The sequence below is a fragment of the Eptesicus fuscus genome, chromosome 20 (genome assembly GCF_027574615.1).
Source record: "Eptesicus fuscus isolate TK198812 chromosome 20, DD_ASM_mEF_20220401, whole genome shotgun sequence".
NCBI lineage: Eukaryota > Metazoa > Chordata > Mammalia > Chiroptera > Vespertilionidae > Eptesicus > Eptesicus fuscus.
In genome coordinates, this window is record NC_072492.1 from 50,729,988 (window position 1) to 50,748,657 (window position 18,670).

The window sequence follows — 18,670 nt, forward strand, 5'->3', positions numbered from 1 at the left end:
GCACTGTCCTGCAGGTGGGGTTGCTCAGTGGTTAGCGCTGCTGGAGCGTGGAGAAAGCTCTGAGCCAGAGCTGCTGGCCCGGGCAGTGCAGCCGGAGCTCCCGGCTCTGCCTCGGGCCAGGAAGGCGCAGTGCCTCTCACTGTACCCGCTGCTAATGACCAGTGCGTGCAGGTGACGTGGTGATGAGACGGGGCCGTTAAAAGCCATTGCTGGTTTCAAAGTGGCCCTTTGCCATTGCGTGTTTCCTCAATTAAAGTCCTCCTCAAGGTGACTCAGCTAATTAGTGGCAGAGCCCTTCAAAGTCCTGCGGAGAAGCCCGCCCGCCTGTCTCGTCACTAAGGCAATTAGCACATGCTTGTGGGAGGGCCGCTCCGCGCAGAGCAGTGGCCGCGTGTGGCCTTTAGACGGCGGGGAAGACGGAGGTCAGGCCCAGGTCAAGAAGCGCGGCCCGTGGCCAGGGGCCCAGTCCAGCCAGGGCCCAGTCGTGTCTCTCGCCACCTTCCATCCCCCCGCCCCCCCCTCGGCAGCTCCTGTTTGATTATGTTTTGCTGATTTTCAGAAGGCCCCAGAGGCTTTGTTGTTGCTGTTAATCTTCACACGGGGATATTTTCCATTGATCTTCCTAGAGAGTGGAGGGAGGGAGGGGGGAGAGGGGAAAACACGGCTGGCTGCCTCCCGGCGGGGACGGCGGGGAGCACAGCGGAGCACAGGCGGGCTGCGGGCCCGCGGCACCTGTCGAAGCAGGTGTGGCAGAACGTAAAACGGTGCTGGTCTCATTTTTTCAGTCATTTTTCATAATAAATGTTTATGTTCAAACGTAATGGGTTCTTATTTTAAATGAATGAATAAATAAACTTTTTAAAAATTTCTCACCCGAATTTTGAACACACAAGGCTCATAGACACAACAGACTTCAAGTGTGCGGAGAGCCCCCGGGCCCAGGCCGGGCGGGATTGCTGGCTCGCAGCGTCTTGCTCTAGATCCGCCCCTGAGAGATGTGGGCAAACCCCGAGGCTCGCTGTGTGGGCGGTGTTCCCAGGAGGGCGCCCTTGCCCCCGTGTGCCCCCCAGCCCCGTTCCTGTGTGGGCGGGGGGAGGGGGGCTGTGGGCGGCTGCGGGCCCTCCCCGCACGGTGTCGGAGGACAGGCGCACACTGAGCCTTCGCACCGGGGCCGGACCGAGCACCAGAGGGGGCTGGGCAGGGGGCTGGCCACCGGCACCGAGAGGCTGGGAGGGTGAAGCAGGCCCGGTGCCGCTGATGAGCCAGTTTCCTCTGCAGGCGGGAACCCACGTGGGCGCTCCGCCACCTGCTCAGCACAGATGCGCCCCGGCCCTGCGTGTGGTCCCTGGTCGGGTGACCTGGAAGTGAGCTGTGTGCGGGGACTCTGAGGAGGTTTGCCGGGGACACGCGCCTGTAAAGACCTCTCTCCTTGCTTCCTCAGATCCTCTGTCGATGGGCCCCCAGAAGGCCCTGGAAACCATCGGGGCCAACCTGCAGAAGCAGTACGAGAACTGGCAGCCCCGGGTAAGGCTCTGCGCTTTCCTTCTCGGGGAGGGCGGCCCCTGATGTCGTGTGAGCCCAGGCGAGAGCTGTCGGCGCCATCACCGCGCGGCTCCAGCAGCATTCCCCTCCCGTGCGTCCCGAACTGGCCCGTCTGCTGTTTATTTCGCCCAAGTATGTCCCGTGTTGCATGAACGCATGGCGTGCCTTTCGCACAGGAAATGCGACCTCAGTCACTGCAGCTCCACTAGTGAGCGCCCGTCCTCCGAGACCCAGGCCCGGCCTCGAAGGTGACACCTCGGCCTCCTCTGGGATGGCTGCCTTCGGCTGCCTCCTTACGCGCCGTGTACGAGAGGAGGGGCATGGAGTGTGGGAACTGTGTCAAGTTGCCTTTAAGATCCTAAGTTATTTGTAACTCCCCCCCCCCCCGCCCCCGACCTATTTCCCTTCGGCTTTCTCGTCAGCTGTGTGAGGATTTTAACCGGCGATGAGAAATGGTGGGTGTCTAGAGGTGCCTTTCCCTCCGTCCTGGGGACGGGCTGGCTCTGGCGCCACCTGGGGGTGCGATGAGGAGGGCAGCGGCCCTGCCCGCGCCTCCCGAGGCTCTGCTCCCCGGGGTCAGCCTCCTAGCACCCGGGAGGGCTCCCTTTGTGAACATTTACCCCTGGCACCAGGATTCCTTGTCCATCCCTTACCTGGGAGGGAGGCGAGGACCGGAAGCGAGCGGGTTCCTGCCGGAGAGGCCCGCGGTCCCTGCTGCTCACAGCGCTGGTGACCTGTGGCGACGCATCCGCGTCCTCGAGGGCCACTGGTGCCTCACGTTTCTCACTCAGTCAGCCATCGGGGCTCTCGCTCCCCGGAAGGCCGCTCGCTGCACGGAGACCCACAGGCCGGGCCTGGACAGAAGGAGCTGCTGACCCTCGGAAGCCCTCGCAGGCCCCGTGGCGCCCTGGGTGGGGACGGGCGGGCGTCTGCCATCTCAGTCCCCTCCCAGAGGGAAGTCCGCCCTGGGACACGCCAGCATCGCCACAGCCCGCCCTTCCCTCCCCCCTCCTCTCCTTCCTTTCAGCCCTTCCTCCTCCCTCCTCTCCTTCCTTTCAGCCCTTCCCTCCTCCCTCCTCTCCTTCCTTTCAGCCCTTCCCTCCCCCCTCCTCTCCTTCCTTTCAGCCCTTCCCTCCTCCCTCCTCTCCTTCCTTTCAGCCCTTCCTCCTCCCTCTTCTCCTTCCTTTCAGCCCTTCCCTCCCCCCTCCTCTCCTTCCTTTCAGCCCTTCCCTCCTCCCTCTTCTCCTTCCTTTCAGCCCTTCCCTCCTCCCTCCTCTCCTTCCTTTCAGCCTTCCTCTTCCCTCTTCTCCTTCCTTTCAGCCCTTCCTTCCTCCCTCTTCTCCTTCCTTTCAGCCCTTCCTCCCCCCTCTTCTCCTTCCTTTCAGCCCTTCCCTCCTCCCTCCTCTCCTTCCTTTCAGCCTTCCCTCCTCCCTCCTCTCCTTCCTTTCAGCCCTTCCCTCCTCCCTCCTCTCCTTCCTTTCAGCCCTTCCCTCCTCCCTCTTCTCCTTCCTTTCAGCTCTTCCCTCCCCCCTCCTCTCCTTCCTTTCAGCCCTTCCCTCCTCCCTCCTCTCCTTCCTTTCAGCCCTTCCCTCCTCCCTCCTCTCCTTCCTTTCAGCCCTTCCCTCCTCCCTCCTCTCCTTCCTTTCAGCCCTTCCCTCCTCCCTCCTGTCCTTCCTTTCAGCCCTTCCTCCTCCCTCTTCTCCTTCCTTTCAGCCCTTCCTCCACCCCCCTCCTCTCCTTCCTTTCAGCCCTTCCCTCCTCCCTCCTCTCCTTCCTTTCAGCCCTTCCCTCCTCCCTCCTCTCCTTCCTTTCAGCCCTTCCCTCCCCCCTCCTCTCCTTCCTTTCAGTGACACAAAACCTCTGGTGACGGTGACTTGGGTCGGGAAGGAGTTGGAGAAACCGCGAGGCACCAAGCTGTCAGGCCCAGGTTTCCCTGCCAGGCGGCCGGGGCCCTTTCTACACAATTGACCCGCGTGCCGCTGGGGAAATAGTTCCTCTGGCTCAGTGGTCGGCAAACTCATTGGCCAACAGAGCCAAGTATCAACAGTACAACGATTGAAATTTCTTTTGAGAGCCTAATTTTTTAAACTTAAACTTCTTCTAACGCCACTTCTTCAAAATAGACTCACCCAGGCCGTGGTGTTTTGTGGAAGAGCCACACTCAAGGGGCCAAAGAGCCACATGTGGCTCGCGAGCCGCAGTTTGCCGACCACGGCTCTGGCTGACTGTCAGGCTTTGCACACATCAGTCTCCGTGGGAGATGGAGAGGGGGTGCCAGCCGCGTTTCCGCTGAGACTCGCAGGGAGGAGGCCGCCCTCAGCTCACGTGTCTTCCCTGTGGGAGCAGAGACCATGAAGCCGAGCATGTGGGGGAATCTCGCTGGACGTTTCCGACAAACTGGGGCTCGGGCAGGGCTGGGCAGGGCAGGGCTGGAGCCCCTGGGAGACGCAGCCTGCGGCTCCTCTGCTCTCCCCAGAGGGTGCTCCCACCAGAGGCGGGGCGGCAGGCCCTCGGGCGTTTGAAACTTGCTGGGAGGTGAGGGAATCGGTGACCCCTTCCCTGCGGCAGGTGTCTGCAGTGGCCGCAGTGGCCTGCCCGAGCCCGTTGCGTCGCCTGCGGCTGCACGGGGACCAGAAAGTGCCCACACGCGGGTCCTGCTCCCGTCTGCGCCTCCCACTGGCCTTTCCTGGGCTGCGGGCTCCACCCTCCTCGTTGTGTGTCTGTGACAAACTGCAAACGAGCTCACGGCACGGCTGCTGTGGTGCTGGTGACTCGCGTGGCGGTGCTGCGTGGCGGTGCTGCGTGGCGCTCGCCTGCTTTCTGCGGAGCGCTGACGTCCCGCGGCAGCGTTTTATTTACCTTCCTGCTCCGGCCTCAATCATGTTCCCACTCCATCTTCCCGCCTCGTCACCGCTCCCCTGACAGCCTCCGTGCAGACTCGGACGTGCCTGGCAGCCCGGCTCCTGCTCAGCCGCCCCCGCCTCCTGCCGCCCCGTCTCCAGAGGCCCTGGGCCCGCCCGCCCCCGGATGTGGAGTGCGGATTCTGCACCAGCTCCTGCCCGACTCCACGCGGGGGGGGGGGGTGCGGGGGCGGGGGGGTGGGGGGGCTGCCCCCCACTGTGCTCAGTCCTTCGCAAGAACAGCACTGTGGTCCCTCTGCCTCCCTCGGCGGAGACCTGACTGTAGGTGACAGGCAGGGGGTGTCAGCCCAGCGCCGTGAGTGGGGCTCGGCCGGGTCTGGTCTCGGACTGCCCACACCGATGTGCTCCAGGGGCTGGTCGCGTCTGCTCTCCACACGCCGCTCCCTCCCCTTGTGCCCCAGGGTCCTGGGCAGGCAGCCCCTGGCATCTGTGCAGATGCCCCCCGTCCCCCGCAGGGAGCGCTCCAGGGGGCCTGGTGCGGGGAGGGCGAGGCCAGGGCCTGGCGGCCACAGAGGGGCTGGACTTGTTGAGTTCTGGCTTTGCTCCCTAGAGAAGTAACGGAGGTGACCGCTAACCCTGGACGTGGGGTTTGAGCAGAGGAGAACGCGAGCAAGTGTTCGCACAGCCTGGGGCAGCCGCCCTCCGTCTCCCACGGGTGCCGGCGAAGGCCCTGGGTCCTGCCCGTCCTCCGCTCCCGGCTGGCTGCTCCCGGCTCCCCTGCACTGACCTACTTGCAGGGCGTATTTTTAGAGGAACAAGGCCTGGCTCCGTCCCTCACCAGCCTCAAGGATAGCGCCGCTCCCGTCCCTCTCCCGGGAGAGTCCGTTCTGTGTGCGACAGACTGCACAGGGGACCAGACGTCCGTGTGAGGCCTGAAGCGGCAGCGCCGCCGCCCGGCGGGCCCAGACTCCCCGTGCGGGGCGGTTTCCCCAGCCGCCCCGGAGCCGGCGCAGAGCTCTGGGGGGCGTGCGGGTGGCAGTGGTGTCGAGCAAGTGCTGTGCTGTCAGAAGCGGGATCTGGTGCACGGAGAGCGGCCGTGGAAGTGGAGGTGCCGGAGCCTGCCGTCTGCTCGCCATCTGTGACGGGAAGAGGTGTCAGATGACACCCAGCCGAGCGAGAAGGTGCCATCGAGGGGGCAGGTGCCGGGTTGGAGGGACGGCGCTTCTGCTTCCCTGCACCTCCTCTTCCAGGACGTCATGCGCCTCCGCGGCCAGCACCCCTCCTGAACGATAGGGTGACACACGGTGGAGATTTTTAAGAAATGGAGATAAAATTCTTGTGACAAAATTATAAATGGAATCTTACAGCACGGGGCCGCGTGTGTCTGACTTCCCCACTGAGCAGTGTTTTCCTAGTTCGTCCATGGGCAGGCATGTTGTTACGTGTTTCAGTAACTCAGTCCTTTTTGTTTTGGAGCCGAGGAGTATCCCCACGGGCGGTGCGCGCGCACCGCTCGCCCACCTGACCCCCTGATGGTGGGCGGCTGCCCCGCCTCCCGGCTGTGCACCGTGTGCGTGGGTTTCTCGTGGACGGTTCCGTCCTCTCGGGTCTGGGCCCCGGAGCGGAATTGCTGGGTCAGACGTAGCTCTGCGCTCCTTGGTGGGGCCTGCACGCCTTCCGTTCCTGCGTCTGTCCCCGTGTCTTTCTAGCCTCGCCAACGCTTGTTGTTTTGTGAGTTTTAAACGATTGTCATTATCACAGCCGTCCTGTGGGTGTTGCTATGGCTTTAAGTTGCGTTTCCTCAGTGACGAAGTATGTCGGACAGCTTTCCGTGCTCACTGCCATTTGTCCGCCTTCTTCGGGAAAATAGTCTATTCCTGCTTGTCAGGTCGTGTGCAGGTGTGCACGACCCGTAAGTGGAAGGGCGGGCGTAGAGGGTAGGCCGGTAGGTAGGTGGACAGACGACAGATCTGCCATCTCCCCACCCCTTCCAACCCGGCCTTGAGGCTGTGGCTTCCTCAGTCCTGGGCTCCTGCCCCTCCCCCCCTCCCCCGCCCCCTCCGCCCATCTCCCCTGCTCCCGCCCTCCCAGCTGGCCTCTGAAGAAGCACTTAGCTGTGCTGAGCCCTTGACCTTGCGGTTAGGGGAGAGCCGGCTAATGAGACATGCGAGGGGGAGCCGTGTCTCTGCAGGACCCGCCTGTGGGGAGTCTGACTACACGGTGGAGCGTGTATGTCCATGGGTTGCTCACGTGAAGTGCCCGCGGTCAATTCGTGGCGCCCACCTGCCTCCCCGGGACCTGCACCTGCCCGCAGGGGACGCGCTCTCCCGGGCGCTAGACCAGCGCGCAGTCGGGTGACGGCACCGCTCCGCGAAGGAGCAGAGCTTTGTTCCTCCTGCGCTTGGGAGGCCGCCCGGCTTCTGTCCTTTCCTCCTCTCCCCGCCCTCCCGCCCCCCGTTCTCTGTCAATTATCGTGTTTGAAAGGAAACTTCTGCTGTGGGCGGGAGCGCACACTCTTGGATGGGGCCGCCTTTCGGGGTGCCGGTCACCCGTTAAGTGGTTGGCCGGCTGCTCCCCATCAGGCTCCAGCTCCCAGGGAGAGCCGTGGGCAGGAGCTGCTGAGCGCGCCCTGACCCGGCTCCTCTCCCGAGTGAGGAGTCACCGTGAAGGTGACACGAGCGTTCACTGCAGGGACCTTCCCGGTGAGCGCGGGGGCGGCTGGTCGGCGCCCTCAGGCCCCGCGTCTGTCGTCTTAGCGTGGCCACCGCTCGTGGGCCGTGGAGTCCCAGTGGCTCCCTCCAGGAAGAGCTGTATTTGTTGCCTTTCAGTGTGAAATGTTAGAAGCAGAGCCACTTGCTGTTACCTAAAACTACCTTTCCCCAAACTTGTGAAAACAGTATTTTTACGGCTCCTTCTCCCCGGTCTAACCTTGAGAAGACCTTGTTCCCTCGCCCTCCATCCAGCCGGCTGGAGACATTAAAGATGGGGATCTGCCCGGCTGGCGTGGCTCCGTGGTTGAGCGACGACCTATGAACCAGGAGGTCACGGTTCGGTTCCCAGCCGGGCACGTGCCTGGGTTGTGGGCTCATCCCCGGCGGGCAGAGTGCGGGAGGAGCCGGTCCGTGACTCATCACTGACGTGCCTCTCGGAGATCGTAAGAAACACGTGTGTTTTAAAAGGCGGGAGCAGAACGCCCTCGTCCCCTCCGCTGCTGAGCCGCTGAAGGCGGATTAGGGGAGGGCCTCGGGCGAGTCACTGGTGTCCGGGTCCGGCGCAGGGCGTGCCGAGTGTGAGCGAGGCGGCCGCTCCAGTCCCCCGCTGGCCACGCTGTGCCGGAGGCGGGAGCGGGAAGCCACTTCTGCGAGGCTCAGTGCGGCAGGCGCGATGGAGCTTTCTGTTCAGGAAGCGCTTTGCTGGCTGCCGAGGATGAAAGCAGGTGCTTCCTGCCTGCGGAGCCCGGAGCCCTGCAGGGCGGGGTGTGGATGGAGCGTTGGCTCGGGCGCTCCTCGCAGTTTCCCGGAACTGTGCTGAGCCAGACGCCGAGGGAAGCCAAGCAGGTCCTGCCCTTGTGGAGGCAGGGCCCAGACCCGCCTCGGCCAGCACGGCCGGTCCCTGTCCCCGGCGGAGGCTAAGGCCCAGGTCACCTCCAGCCCTCCCAGCTCCCGTTCCGACCACCTGCTCGCCTTGTGAGCGGAGGGAGCCCCGCCTCGCTGTGAGCGGAGGAGAGTTCCAGCTCCCCTGGGGCTCGAGGGCGGCTGTGGCCTTCGGGTGGAGGTGGCTGTGGCTCCGCAGGCTCTGTCCCCAGGGACCTGGCGTCCCTGCAGCCATCACCCCTCATGTTGCTGGAACAGGACTCACAAGGGGGCAGCACCGAGGAGAACCAGGGCACAGCGCCAGCAAAGACGCACCCTCCCTCACCCCCTCTGCCGCACGCCGGGCAGCCGGGCCGTGCGCCTGCACTGAGCGCCCTGCACTGCTGGTGGCGGGGCGGTTGGAGGCTGAAGCTTCCTCGTGCACGTGAAGGTGAGACGGTGAGGGGCTCCGTGCTCCCCAGACGGTTCTGTTTCTCTCCTGTCCCACCCCCGGGCAGCCTCCCCCTGGCACCCATTTCCCTGGCCCTTTCTGTCGACGTTCCGTGTGCCGAGCGGCCGCCGGGGGACTGTGGGGAGCAGGTGCTGTGGTCCGAGGACCGCGGCTTCTCTGTATTTCGGCCAGAGCCTCGACGTGCTGAGCAGCTCAGACAGTGTTTGAAGCGTCAGATGTCACTTCCTGCCCCTGTTTGTGAAGGGCGGGCTGGTGTCGATGACGGGAAGAGGTTCTGCAGCCCGGAGTGTGCTGGCGGCTCTACTCAGCGTCTGTGTCTCTGCACACCCCACTGGGCGCTGGAGCCAGAGCCCCCTCCCAGACTCCCTTGCAGCTAGGCCCCGCTGACCAGCGCTTATGCAGACGGCGTCTGTAGCAGGTTCCTGCAGAGCGCGACCTGCCCAGGGCTCTGACTCCTGGTCCTGGGGCGGGAGGACGCCGGGCAGCAGGGCAGACGTCCTCGCTCCTTCTCTGCCGCCGGCTCCCTGCTCGTTCCTTTCTTGTCCTCTGCTGCCTCCCCTGAGACTCCGGGCGCAGATTTCATGACGTTTGGGCTCTGGACCCCGAGGAGCGATGCCCGGCACAACAGGCAGCATCTTAGCGACTCGCCGTGTCGTTTCCGCGCCCGCTCACATGGTCATAAATCCCCAGACAGGTCGCGGCTCCTGCCCACTCCGTCCCTCAGCCCTCAGCTGCGGGGCCATTACCCGGGCCTCCTCACTCCCACGCAGCCTCAGCGGTGTGCTGACGTTTAATTTACTGCTGCTCATTTCAGAGCCCTTAAAAATATTAATTAATTCCCATGAAGCCCCAGGAGGCACATTCCTGATATCCGCAGTGCCTCTCGCGCCAGCCCGTTACCGCGTCCTTGCGGGGCGGGGCACTCAGTGAGGAAACAAGGCTGTCATCTCAGCAGCCCCACAGCGGAGACCTTAATGGAGCCAAGGTCAGAAGCAGCGACCCCCAGGCTCACTGCCGTCTGAGTGATGTGGCCCGGGGCCCGGGGAGCCGCACTCCTGGTCAGGATGTGCCTCGGGAGGCCATGCCCGGCAGGGGGGCTGCACTTCCCCGCAGGGAGCCTGGCGCGAGCGGGCACTGTCATTCTCAGGCCGAGCGCCAGCGGCGTGTGGGCCGGGAAGTGGACTCAGATCCCAGGAGCTGCAGCCGGGGGAGCCAGCCGGCCCTCTGGGTTCTGTTTGGGCCCTTTTCCCTGCTGCCCCTTCTCGGGCTCTGGAAGCTTCTCCCGCAGCCCTCCCTGCTCCTGGTCGAGGCCGCAGGGGAGACTTCTTCGTGGGTGGCTTAGACTCGCGTCCGCACCGTCCGGCTGTTCTCACACCTGGGGCAGGGCCTTGGTTTGGGGCGGCTCTGCTCAGCGGCAGCAGTGTTTCCGAGGTCACAGCCGCGCTCCTAGCCCGGGCCAGGCCTGCCGCCGCCGCCGGCCCTCGGGGGTTGCTGAGAGCCACCGGGTCCACGGACTGGGCTCCCCTCCAGGGTGATCCCGGTTGCGTTCTTGGTAGTAATGAGAATGCTGGTGGCTCTCTTGTTCCCACCGGGAAGTTAATGGGAATTCAGATCCTTTCTGCCCCGTTAGCGTTACTCTGTGACTCGGTCTCCATCTCCCTGTCCCTCCAGGAGCCACCCGTTTGCTGGCCCTTCACGCGGGGCCAGCGCAGCCAGAGCCGCTCAGCGGGCGCCCTCCCCGGCCCACGGTGCGGCTGGCGGTGCTGGCGTGCTCCTCTGCCCCTCTGAGTCGGCGCTTTTAACAAGCGCTCCGTCCCCACGCACGGTGTTTACTTTCCAAGTGGCTGCCGCGCGGGAGGGGGGCTTGCCGCGTTGTCGGGGGGCTTGCCGCGTTGTCTGGCAACATCTAAATCCTGGGTGGGCGCCGGCCATGCGCAGTGGCTGGGGTTTGGCTGAAACTGACTCGGGCCACCTTCAGTGCAGGCTCGGAGTGGGGGAGGCTGGGTGTCCCGCAAACCCGAGGAAGTTTCTAAATGTTCTCCCGCGACAGGCGCGGTACAAGCAGAGCCTCGACCCCACCGTCGACGAGGTGAAGAAGCTGTGCACGTCGCTGCGCCGCAACGCCAAGGAGGAGCGGGTCCTCTTCCACTACAACGGCCACGGGGTGCCCCGGCCCACGGTGAACGGCGAGATCTGGGTCTTCAACAAGGTGAGCGCAGCAGGGCGCCGGGCGCCTGGGGAGCCCGCTGGGGGGACACTCCTGGGAACTGGCGTGTCCCCGACACAAGGCCCAGCCCCGCCCCGGGGCCGGCTCCTGGCTGGGCACTGATCTCCGTGAGGGCCCAGGGCTGCTCAGGCTCCTGTTTCTCTCCGCGTCACTTCCCAGAGTGAGGAAGGCATTTTCCCTCTAATTTGACTTGTTAAATTTATTGGCACAAAGGGTTGCTGTTTCCTTCTCTCTCCGGTGCCTGAAGGGCCGGTGGTGAGCGCTCCCTCCCTTCCTTCGTGTTGACGGAAACGTGTTTTATTCTCACTCTCTCTAGCTAGAGACTTGTCCGCCTTACCGATCTTTTAAAAACACAACGAATTTTAGCGACGTTAACTTTCTCTACCAGCTGTTCTCTCTCACCGCTCCGTCCTGTTTCTTCCCTTCGGTTTACTTTGGGCTTACCCGCTCGCTGTCGGGCTTCTTAAGGCAGGAATTCAGATCTTAGCTTCAGCCTCCTGCCTCCTCAGGAGGGCCCCGCTGGGCCTTCTCCTCCAGCACAGCCCATTGCGCTCTCACTTGGTGCTGGCGGAACTGGTTGGCTCTCCCTGGATATCTTTGTTGACACGCATGTTAGTTTCCAAACCTTGGGGGACGCCCCGCTATCCTGTAATTCACATCCCGCCATCAGAGACTGCTCCGAGGCTCTGGGACGCCTCCTGCCCCCGCGGATGAGGCTCTGCCCGGCCAGTGAGGGCATGTGTGTGGCTCAGCCCCAGCGATGGTGGGCCCAGTCTTGGTTGTTAGCATGACCTTTTTATTAGAAAACACGTCACTGCGTGTGGAGTTTGCTCTGTGGGGAGGTGCTTACCTCTGGGCACTGCCCAGAGGCTGTTCAGACCTGGGACCAGGACTGTGGGTGTGGCCCCGCGGTCTCGCTGCGAGCTGAGCGCCGGTGTCCAGCGCGTGCGCATTCAGGGTGCTCGGTGCCTCACACCGCTTGTCCGTTCTCCCCACACACTGGCTCCCAGGACAGGCGCGGCCGAGACTCGCACGTTTGAAGCACAACAGCCCCCGACACCGTTCCGGTCTGTGCCGCCCGGGGTCCTGTGACCCTACGAGGGCTCCCGCTCTGCTAGCGATGCCCTCCTGGGGTGCCCTGGGCCAGGACCGGCCGCGGCAGCCCGCGTGGCCGTCCGGCCGTGCGTCACACATGTGCTGTGTTTTGTTTCCAGAACTACACGCAGTACATCCCGCTGTCGATCTACGACTTGCAGACGTGGATGGGCAGCCCGTCGATATTCGTCTATGACTGCTCCAACGCCGGCCTCATCGTCAAGTCCTTCCGGCAGTTCGCCCTGCAGCGGGAGCAGGAGCTGGAAGTGAGGCCGCGTGCCGGGGCGGGGCTGTGTGCCTAAGACAGTCCTGCACGCTGGGGGCGGGGCTGCACGCTGGGGGCGGGGCTGTGTGCCATAGTCCTGCACGCTGGGGGCGGGGCTGCACGCCGGGGGCGGGGCTGTGTGCCATAGTCCTGCACGCTGGGGGCGGGGCTGCACGCTGGGGGCGGGGCTGCACGCCGGGGGCGGGGCTGAATACCGGGGGCGGGGCTGGACGATGGGCTGCATGCTGGAGGCGGGGTAAGGTGGACGGTCGGCAGGTGGCGTGGGGGGGGGGGGGCTTCTGTAATAGGGAACTACGTTAAGAGACTCCCCAGTGGGACACAACGTCACGTCACAGTCTTCCTTCATGTTCTCCTCAGGTCGCGGCGATCAACCCCAACCACCCTCTGGCCCAGGTGCCCCTGCCCCCGTCCATGAAGAACTGCATCCAGCTGGCGGCCTGCGAGGCCAGCGAGCTCCTGCCCATGATCCCTGACCTCCCGGCAGACCTGTTCACCTCCTGCCTCACCACCCCCATCAAAATCGCCCTGCGCTGGTAAGTGGGCTCCCGCTCTGCCTCTGCCAGGGCCTTCCCCGTCCAACCGAGGCTCACGAGGGCCAATGTTTTCTGATTTTTTTCATTTTTGCCTCCATCTTTCTAATGATCAGAAAGTGAAACCTTCAGTAATTCCGGAACGAGCACATGCTTGCTCTTCCCATAATGCCCCTCTCCCCACGAGTGTCTGTGGTGTGAGAAGCACAGTGCACCCCCCTGGGTTTCTCTTGGTCTCGGACGGAGGGGCAGGATTCCACTTGACGTGTACATGGTGCACTGTGCTTCCGGGAGTAACCCTGGTCCCCAGCAGGAGGGCAGCATGGCGGGCGACGCCTCTCGGCCCAGGCACACAGCGGCGTTGTCTGCCAGGCACACGATGGGTGAACCGAGTCACCCTGAGGAATTGAAAGCGTTTAAATATCGACGGCCCAGTGTTGCCGTATCCCGTCAGCGTGGAAAGTGGTCCTGGGTTCGCCCAGCAAGAGGTGGCAGCGTGAGACCCCGCAGGGCAGGGGTGCGGGCCCTGCCCGCGTGGTGTCTGTGCTCTCAGCTCAGACCCTCGCCCGACGTTTGCTTTGTGTGTTTTCTTGAAGACGCACCGAGAATCAGAATGACCTTGGGGAACGTAAACCCTGGCTGCTCTCAGTGTGGGGCTGATGGTCTGTTCCCCAGCGTTTTCTAAGATGCAGTGTCTCTGTGGGAGGGCACGCTCTGCGCACCCCCTCCCTCGCCCCCCACTCTGCGCTGTGACCCCTCCTGCCTCGGCCTTGCCGTGTCTGAGGAAGGAGAGGTCTGGGCCTCGGCGGGAGCAGTGCAGACGGTTGGAGAACAAAGTTGTCCTAGGTTTTCCCTGTGGTGACGTCATAGCTCGGGCTCCGGCCGCAGGGGCGGGGCGATGGGCTAACGGAAGCCAGTGAAATGGTTTTCGCTGGAGGTCTCCACTGGTGGCCCAGCCGTGGCCTGGCCCTTCTGCTGGACCCCAAGATGGCTCCCGGTGGCCAGAGTCTGTCGGGTTCTGTACCTGCCCACACCCACCTTGAGGAAAGTCGTTTTTCTCCCGAACCAGGCGGTGTGCGCTCGGTCCCGGCTCCCGGCGCGCACGCAGCTAAGATGAATGGGCGTGTCGCCGCGCTCGCTCCTTTGGAAAGCGGGCGTGCAGACCTGACGCACGGCGCTGCGGAAGGATGGCAGCGGCGGCCCGGCCTGGGGAGCCACAGGGAGCGCAGGGCTGATGGTCCTGCGGGGAGTCCCCCCACAACGTCAGAAACCCGGGGAACTTGGGAGGGCTGTAGCCACTCGGAGGGGGCAGCAAGGGAGGCGGGGGAGGGGGAGGCAGGCCTAGGGCACAGCGCAGGAGGGAGGGCGGAGGGAAGGAGAGAAAGAGGGTCCTTTATGGGACAGCAGAAGCACCGCCCACAGCCAGCCCTGTGCAAACACACACACACACAGTGGACAGATACACAGACACACAAATAGAGGTAGACACACCGGCACACACATTACACACACACACACACAGTGGACAGATACACAGACACACAAATAGAGGTAGACACACCGGCACACACATTACACACACACACACACAGTGGACAGATACACAGACACACAAATAGAGGTAGACACACCGGCACACACATTACACACACACACACACACACACACACACACACACACACACACACACTGCAGATGGGTTCAGAATGAAGCATCGGCAGGGAGCCTGCAGCACAGCGAGAACAATTCACTCCGCGCCGGAGCGTCATTCCAGAGGCGTGATGGCTTTCTATTAGGCTGCCGATTAACATAGTTCATCATCTTAATAGGAGAATGGAGGACAGTTATTTGATAAAATTGAAAATGAATTTTAATAAAAACCTACGAGAATAGAAGCAAACTCCCTTTGCGAGAGGGAGGATTTCTCTAGGCCGCCCCCCCTCCCCCGCGCCTGATGCGGTGGGAGCTTCACCAGCGTGCTGGCCAACTTGGCTCAGTCCCCCGCTCCTCGGAGTGTCGTCAGTCTAGCAGTTGGATGAGCAGCGGGATGGAAGGTGCGTTCATTCTGAAGAGAAGGCCAATTTGTAGTGTTTATGCGTGGTCTGGATTTCAGCTTCGGAAAAGCCAGTAAAATGCGCTGGAAAGCTGTTAGCAGAAACACGAGTGCTCCGCACGGTGGCCTTCAGGCCGTGGCCTTGTGTGCAGGCCCACATGGCAGTCAGAGGGCTGCCTCCGGAGGCGGGGCGTCCCCGGCGAGGAGCTGAGAAACTTCCAGAAGCTGTGTGTGAGAGCCGTTGCTTAGAAAAGGAAGGCATTACTCAACACTTAGGATGTGGGGCACCTGGCTAACGATTAGAAATGTAAAACCCTCCTGGTGCCTCATGAGATAAATTCCCAATAAGGAAGCTCACAGGGAGTGGGCCGGGGGAATGGCGCCTGAGAGCCAGGGTTGGGGGTGGCCAGGAGCCGCCCTGCGAGGCCTGCGGAGGGCCCTGCGACCCGCTACGCACCGAGAGCCGCCCGGTACCTCCTTTCCACGAGGCTTGCTCGGGCCACCAGGCAGGGGACCGCTGGGAGAGGGGCAGGGAGGGCCGCAAGCTTGGGCACAGACGCTTCTGGAAGACATGAGATGCCGGGGTTGGCCCAGGGCTGTGGCTCTCCCCGTGAGGACATTCGGGGCAGCGGCATTTTCCCGTCGAGCGTCCGTCCGCGTGTGACCGGCTGTTCTCTCCCGCAGGTTCTGCATGCAGAAGTGCGTCAGCCTGGTGCCCGGAGTCACGCTGGACCTGATCGAGAAGTGAGTGAGGCGTCAGGGCCTGCGCCTGGGTCGGGGTTCTCCCCTCCCTTCTCAGGGCACTTTCTGTGGGCGCGACCCGTTCTCTGGTTGAGGCTGCGTGTGGATGGCACATCAGCGCTAGCCTAGGACACGCTCAGGTGGGGCCACTTGAAAGAAAAAGAATAAAAAGCCAAATCCTTTTGATCGTTTAAAGTCCTCCAGCGCTGAGAAAGGCTCCGCCACGTGCAGCCCGTCTGCTCCCTGCGGCACCAGGTCCGAGCGGGGTCGCCCCCCCCCCCCCGTTCTGCCTCAGGCAGATGCCAGGTGCGGCAGGGGGTGAACTCGGGCGCGTTGGAGTTGCGTGGCCTCTGCCTGTCCTTCTGGTCAGTGGGCCGGCGCGTCCACTTCTGGTTGGGAACTGGTTTGGGTCTGACACGCCATCTCGTGACCCTGCACTTGACCTGGTTTCTGTGTGTGTGTTCGCTTCGTCTGTGGCGTCCCGAGTCGGGCAGGCGGTGGCTCTCAGCCCTGCTGCTCTGCCCGCTGCGTCTAGGTTAGCACGAGAGCTCACTTTCTAAGTCTGTAAATGCAAAATCGTGTGGTAAAACAGCCGAGGCTGAGGTTTTTTAATATTTTTTTTTATTGATTTCAGAGAGGAAGGGAGAGGGAGAGAGAGAAACATCCATGATGAGAGAGAATCATGGATCGGCTGCCTCCTGCACGACCTCTCCTGGGGATCGAACCCACAACCAGGGCCTGTGCCCTTGACCACAATCGAACCCAGGACCCTTCAGTCAGCAGGCCGACGCTCTATCCACTGAGCCACACCGGCCAGGGCCGAGGCTGAGTTTATTGAATGTGGTGGACCAGCACATCAGCCTCTGGGTCCCTCCCCTGGACAGCGCCTTGCCCGTGAGCCAGGGCCGCAGACCGGAACGCACGCCTAAGCGCCCTCCACGGGGACCCTCGCTCCATCGCGGTGCATTCCTCCGCGTGGCGTGCTGTGTGGCCCCCGCATGGGACATGGAATGGCCCGGCAGCCACGTGGCTGAGTGGGAAAATGAGACCAGTCCGCGCAGCAGGGTGCCGAGCAGCCTTCAGAGCAGGCGCTGCGAGGCCGCGGGGAGAGGCGGGAAGGGTGTGTCCTGGTCGGTGAGTGGGGAAGAGCCGTGTTAAGTGACTGATTTTTTCCACCTTCTTTAGTTTTTTACAAGAACGAGGGCGTGTAGAATGCATGTGCGAGTAAACGTAAAAGGGAGAACCAACAACATATAAGTGGAGACCTGCAAGCAGCGCGTTAAAGTAGAATTCTGTGCGTTCCAGGTGCATGCAGAGGCCGTGTGACAGCGTGTGACTCGCCCGCATCTGTGCTTCCGGCCTCTGTGCACACAGACGGGCCGTGGGGACGGGAAACAACCAGCCTGACACGGGCCGGGGCCAGCAGGCAGTGGGGACGGCAACCCTTGTGCTCGCATTGCCGTGGGCGGCGCAGAGCCGGCCGAGCTGACAGCGCCCCGCTCTGTGGGAAGGCGCCGTGGCCTCCGGGGTGCAGGGCCGCCTGTCGGCAGGGGCAGCTCCGCAGGCTGTGCCTGGACCGGCGGTAAAGCCGTGTCCGTCCTGCACCGACCCAGTCACTTGACAGGAGCGGGGCCTGCGGACCGTCCGCAGTGGTCGCGGGCGGCTCCCCCGGGCGTGCAGAGCCGCGCGCCCCGTCGCCCCGCTTCCTTCTCAGGAGCGTCTGCCGTGACGCGCGGCGCCTGCCAGCTCCGAGTCGTGAGCGGTGCGAGGCTGGTGACAGATGGCCCACGCAGCTTCCACACGCTCAGGTGCTGAGCACACAGCGTGTTCTCGGGAACTTCACGTGGAGGGAGTTTTGGGAAATGAGGAAACACCAGGTCTGCCTGCTCGGCCGTCTGGCTGCTGGTTTCTGAGATTTCTGGGTCCGGGAAGCCGCCGTTCCCCAGGCGTCGCTGGGCGCTGTCCTGGCTCTCCATCTCCCTCCATTTCTAAGTCCCGCCGCACCGATCCCAGCCCTGCATGTTCCTTACACGCGTGATTCCTCAACGAACCCGCGTCCAGGAGGTCCCGGCAGCACCTGGTCGTGCGAGGGTGCTCCTCACACGCAGCCTTCCTGGCCTCCCGACGACCTGGAGCGCGCAGAGCCGCGCGGCCCCTCCTCCGGTCTCCCGGCCGGGAGCCTGGCGGTCAGTGCCGTGGCCCTGGTGGCGTGTCCCCGGCCAGGCCCTGCCTTTGCCCAGCCCGTGGTCAGGACAGCCAGCTCCGTCCTGTCGCCTCCCGGGTTAAAATGGGAGCAGCTCCTTCCTCCCTGAACGTGCTCCACAAAAGGAAAAAGGGGTGAATTGCGCTTCATCAAAGCTTACAGTGTTCACATCTGAAGGACACATGAGCGCGTGGGCAGAGAGCCCCAGAGTTGGGGACGACGTGTCACCTCACACAGCTGACAACGGACCTGAATCCCGAACGCGTGACACTGAAGCCCCGAACGAGCCAAGCGCACCCGTCACCAAGCGGCAGAGGCCGGAGAGACGCCCCCAGAGGATGGGGCGGCCAGCACGCAGGTGAGAAGATGCTCCACGTCCTGCCGCGGAGGGCTCGGGGTGCGAGTTGAGGCCACAGCGACCCGCAGAGCAGACCCCAGCGTGCAGAGCGGGAGCCGACTCGGAGCCGCCACTGGCACTGCCCGTGGAGACGGGTGCGCGGCCCCCGGAGAGCGGCGTGGGGCTCGGGGCCCAGCGGTCCACGCCTGGGGGCTCCCAGCAGCCGGGCAGGGGTTAGCCTGAACGCCAGCGGGTGGGGCATGTATTTTTTACGCCGGGACCAATTCCAGACTCTAGAACTCTGTGGAAATCCCACATAACACGCCGCGGGCAGCCGGGCAGGCGCCGGCACGCGCTCCAGCTGCTCCAGGGAGTGTCGGTCTTCGTTCGGCGCTGCCAGCTTCTCCTGGGAAAGGAAATGCTGCTGCTCGTTTCTGTGACGTGGGTTTGTCCGGGGCCCTGCCGGCTCAGACCACGCCCGGAGCAGGTGTGACTGCAGGCCCAGCGCGGCCCGGCCGCCTAACGGGCCTCCGACAGTCCCGGGGAAACCTCGCATCATTTCACCACTTCACTCGCATTTTCCGGAGATTCTTCTCGAAATGTGCAGCTCTTAGCCCCGGCTTCGCCCCCTGGGAGGTCGGGCTGCACCCACTGCGTCAGGGCCGCCAGGGCCATCAGGCGCGTAACCGACTCCTGGCAACGGCATCCTGAGCCAGTCCCGAGCCGCTCTGCCCCGCCCCTCGGAGGGCCA

At 63.6% G+C, this 18,670-nt stretch overlaps 1 protein-coding gene across 2 annotated transcripts in view; it reads left to right on the top strand.

The window, feature by feature from the left end:
• RPTOR (regulatory associated protein of MTOR complex 1) overlaps nt 1–18,670 on the top strand; it is a 79,503-nt gene that overhangs the window by 25,953 nt on the left and 34,880 nt on the right. For both annotated transcript variants that reach the window (XM_054708839.1, XM_054708840.1), the window contains exons 3-7: nt 1,442–1,524; nt 10,498–10,656; nt 11,889–12,035; nt 12,413–12,588; nt 15,323–15,382. In XM_054708839.1, coding sequence (XP_054564814.1) covers nt 1,442–1,524; nt 10,498–10,656; nt 11,889–12,035; nt 12,413–12,588; nt 15,323–15,382 — 625 coding nt within the window. The remainder of the gene's footprint in view (nt 1–1,441; nt 1,525–10,497; nt 10,657–11,888; nt 12,036–12,412; nt 12,589–15,322; nt 15,383–18,670) is intronic.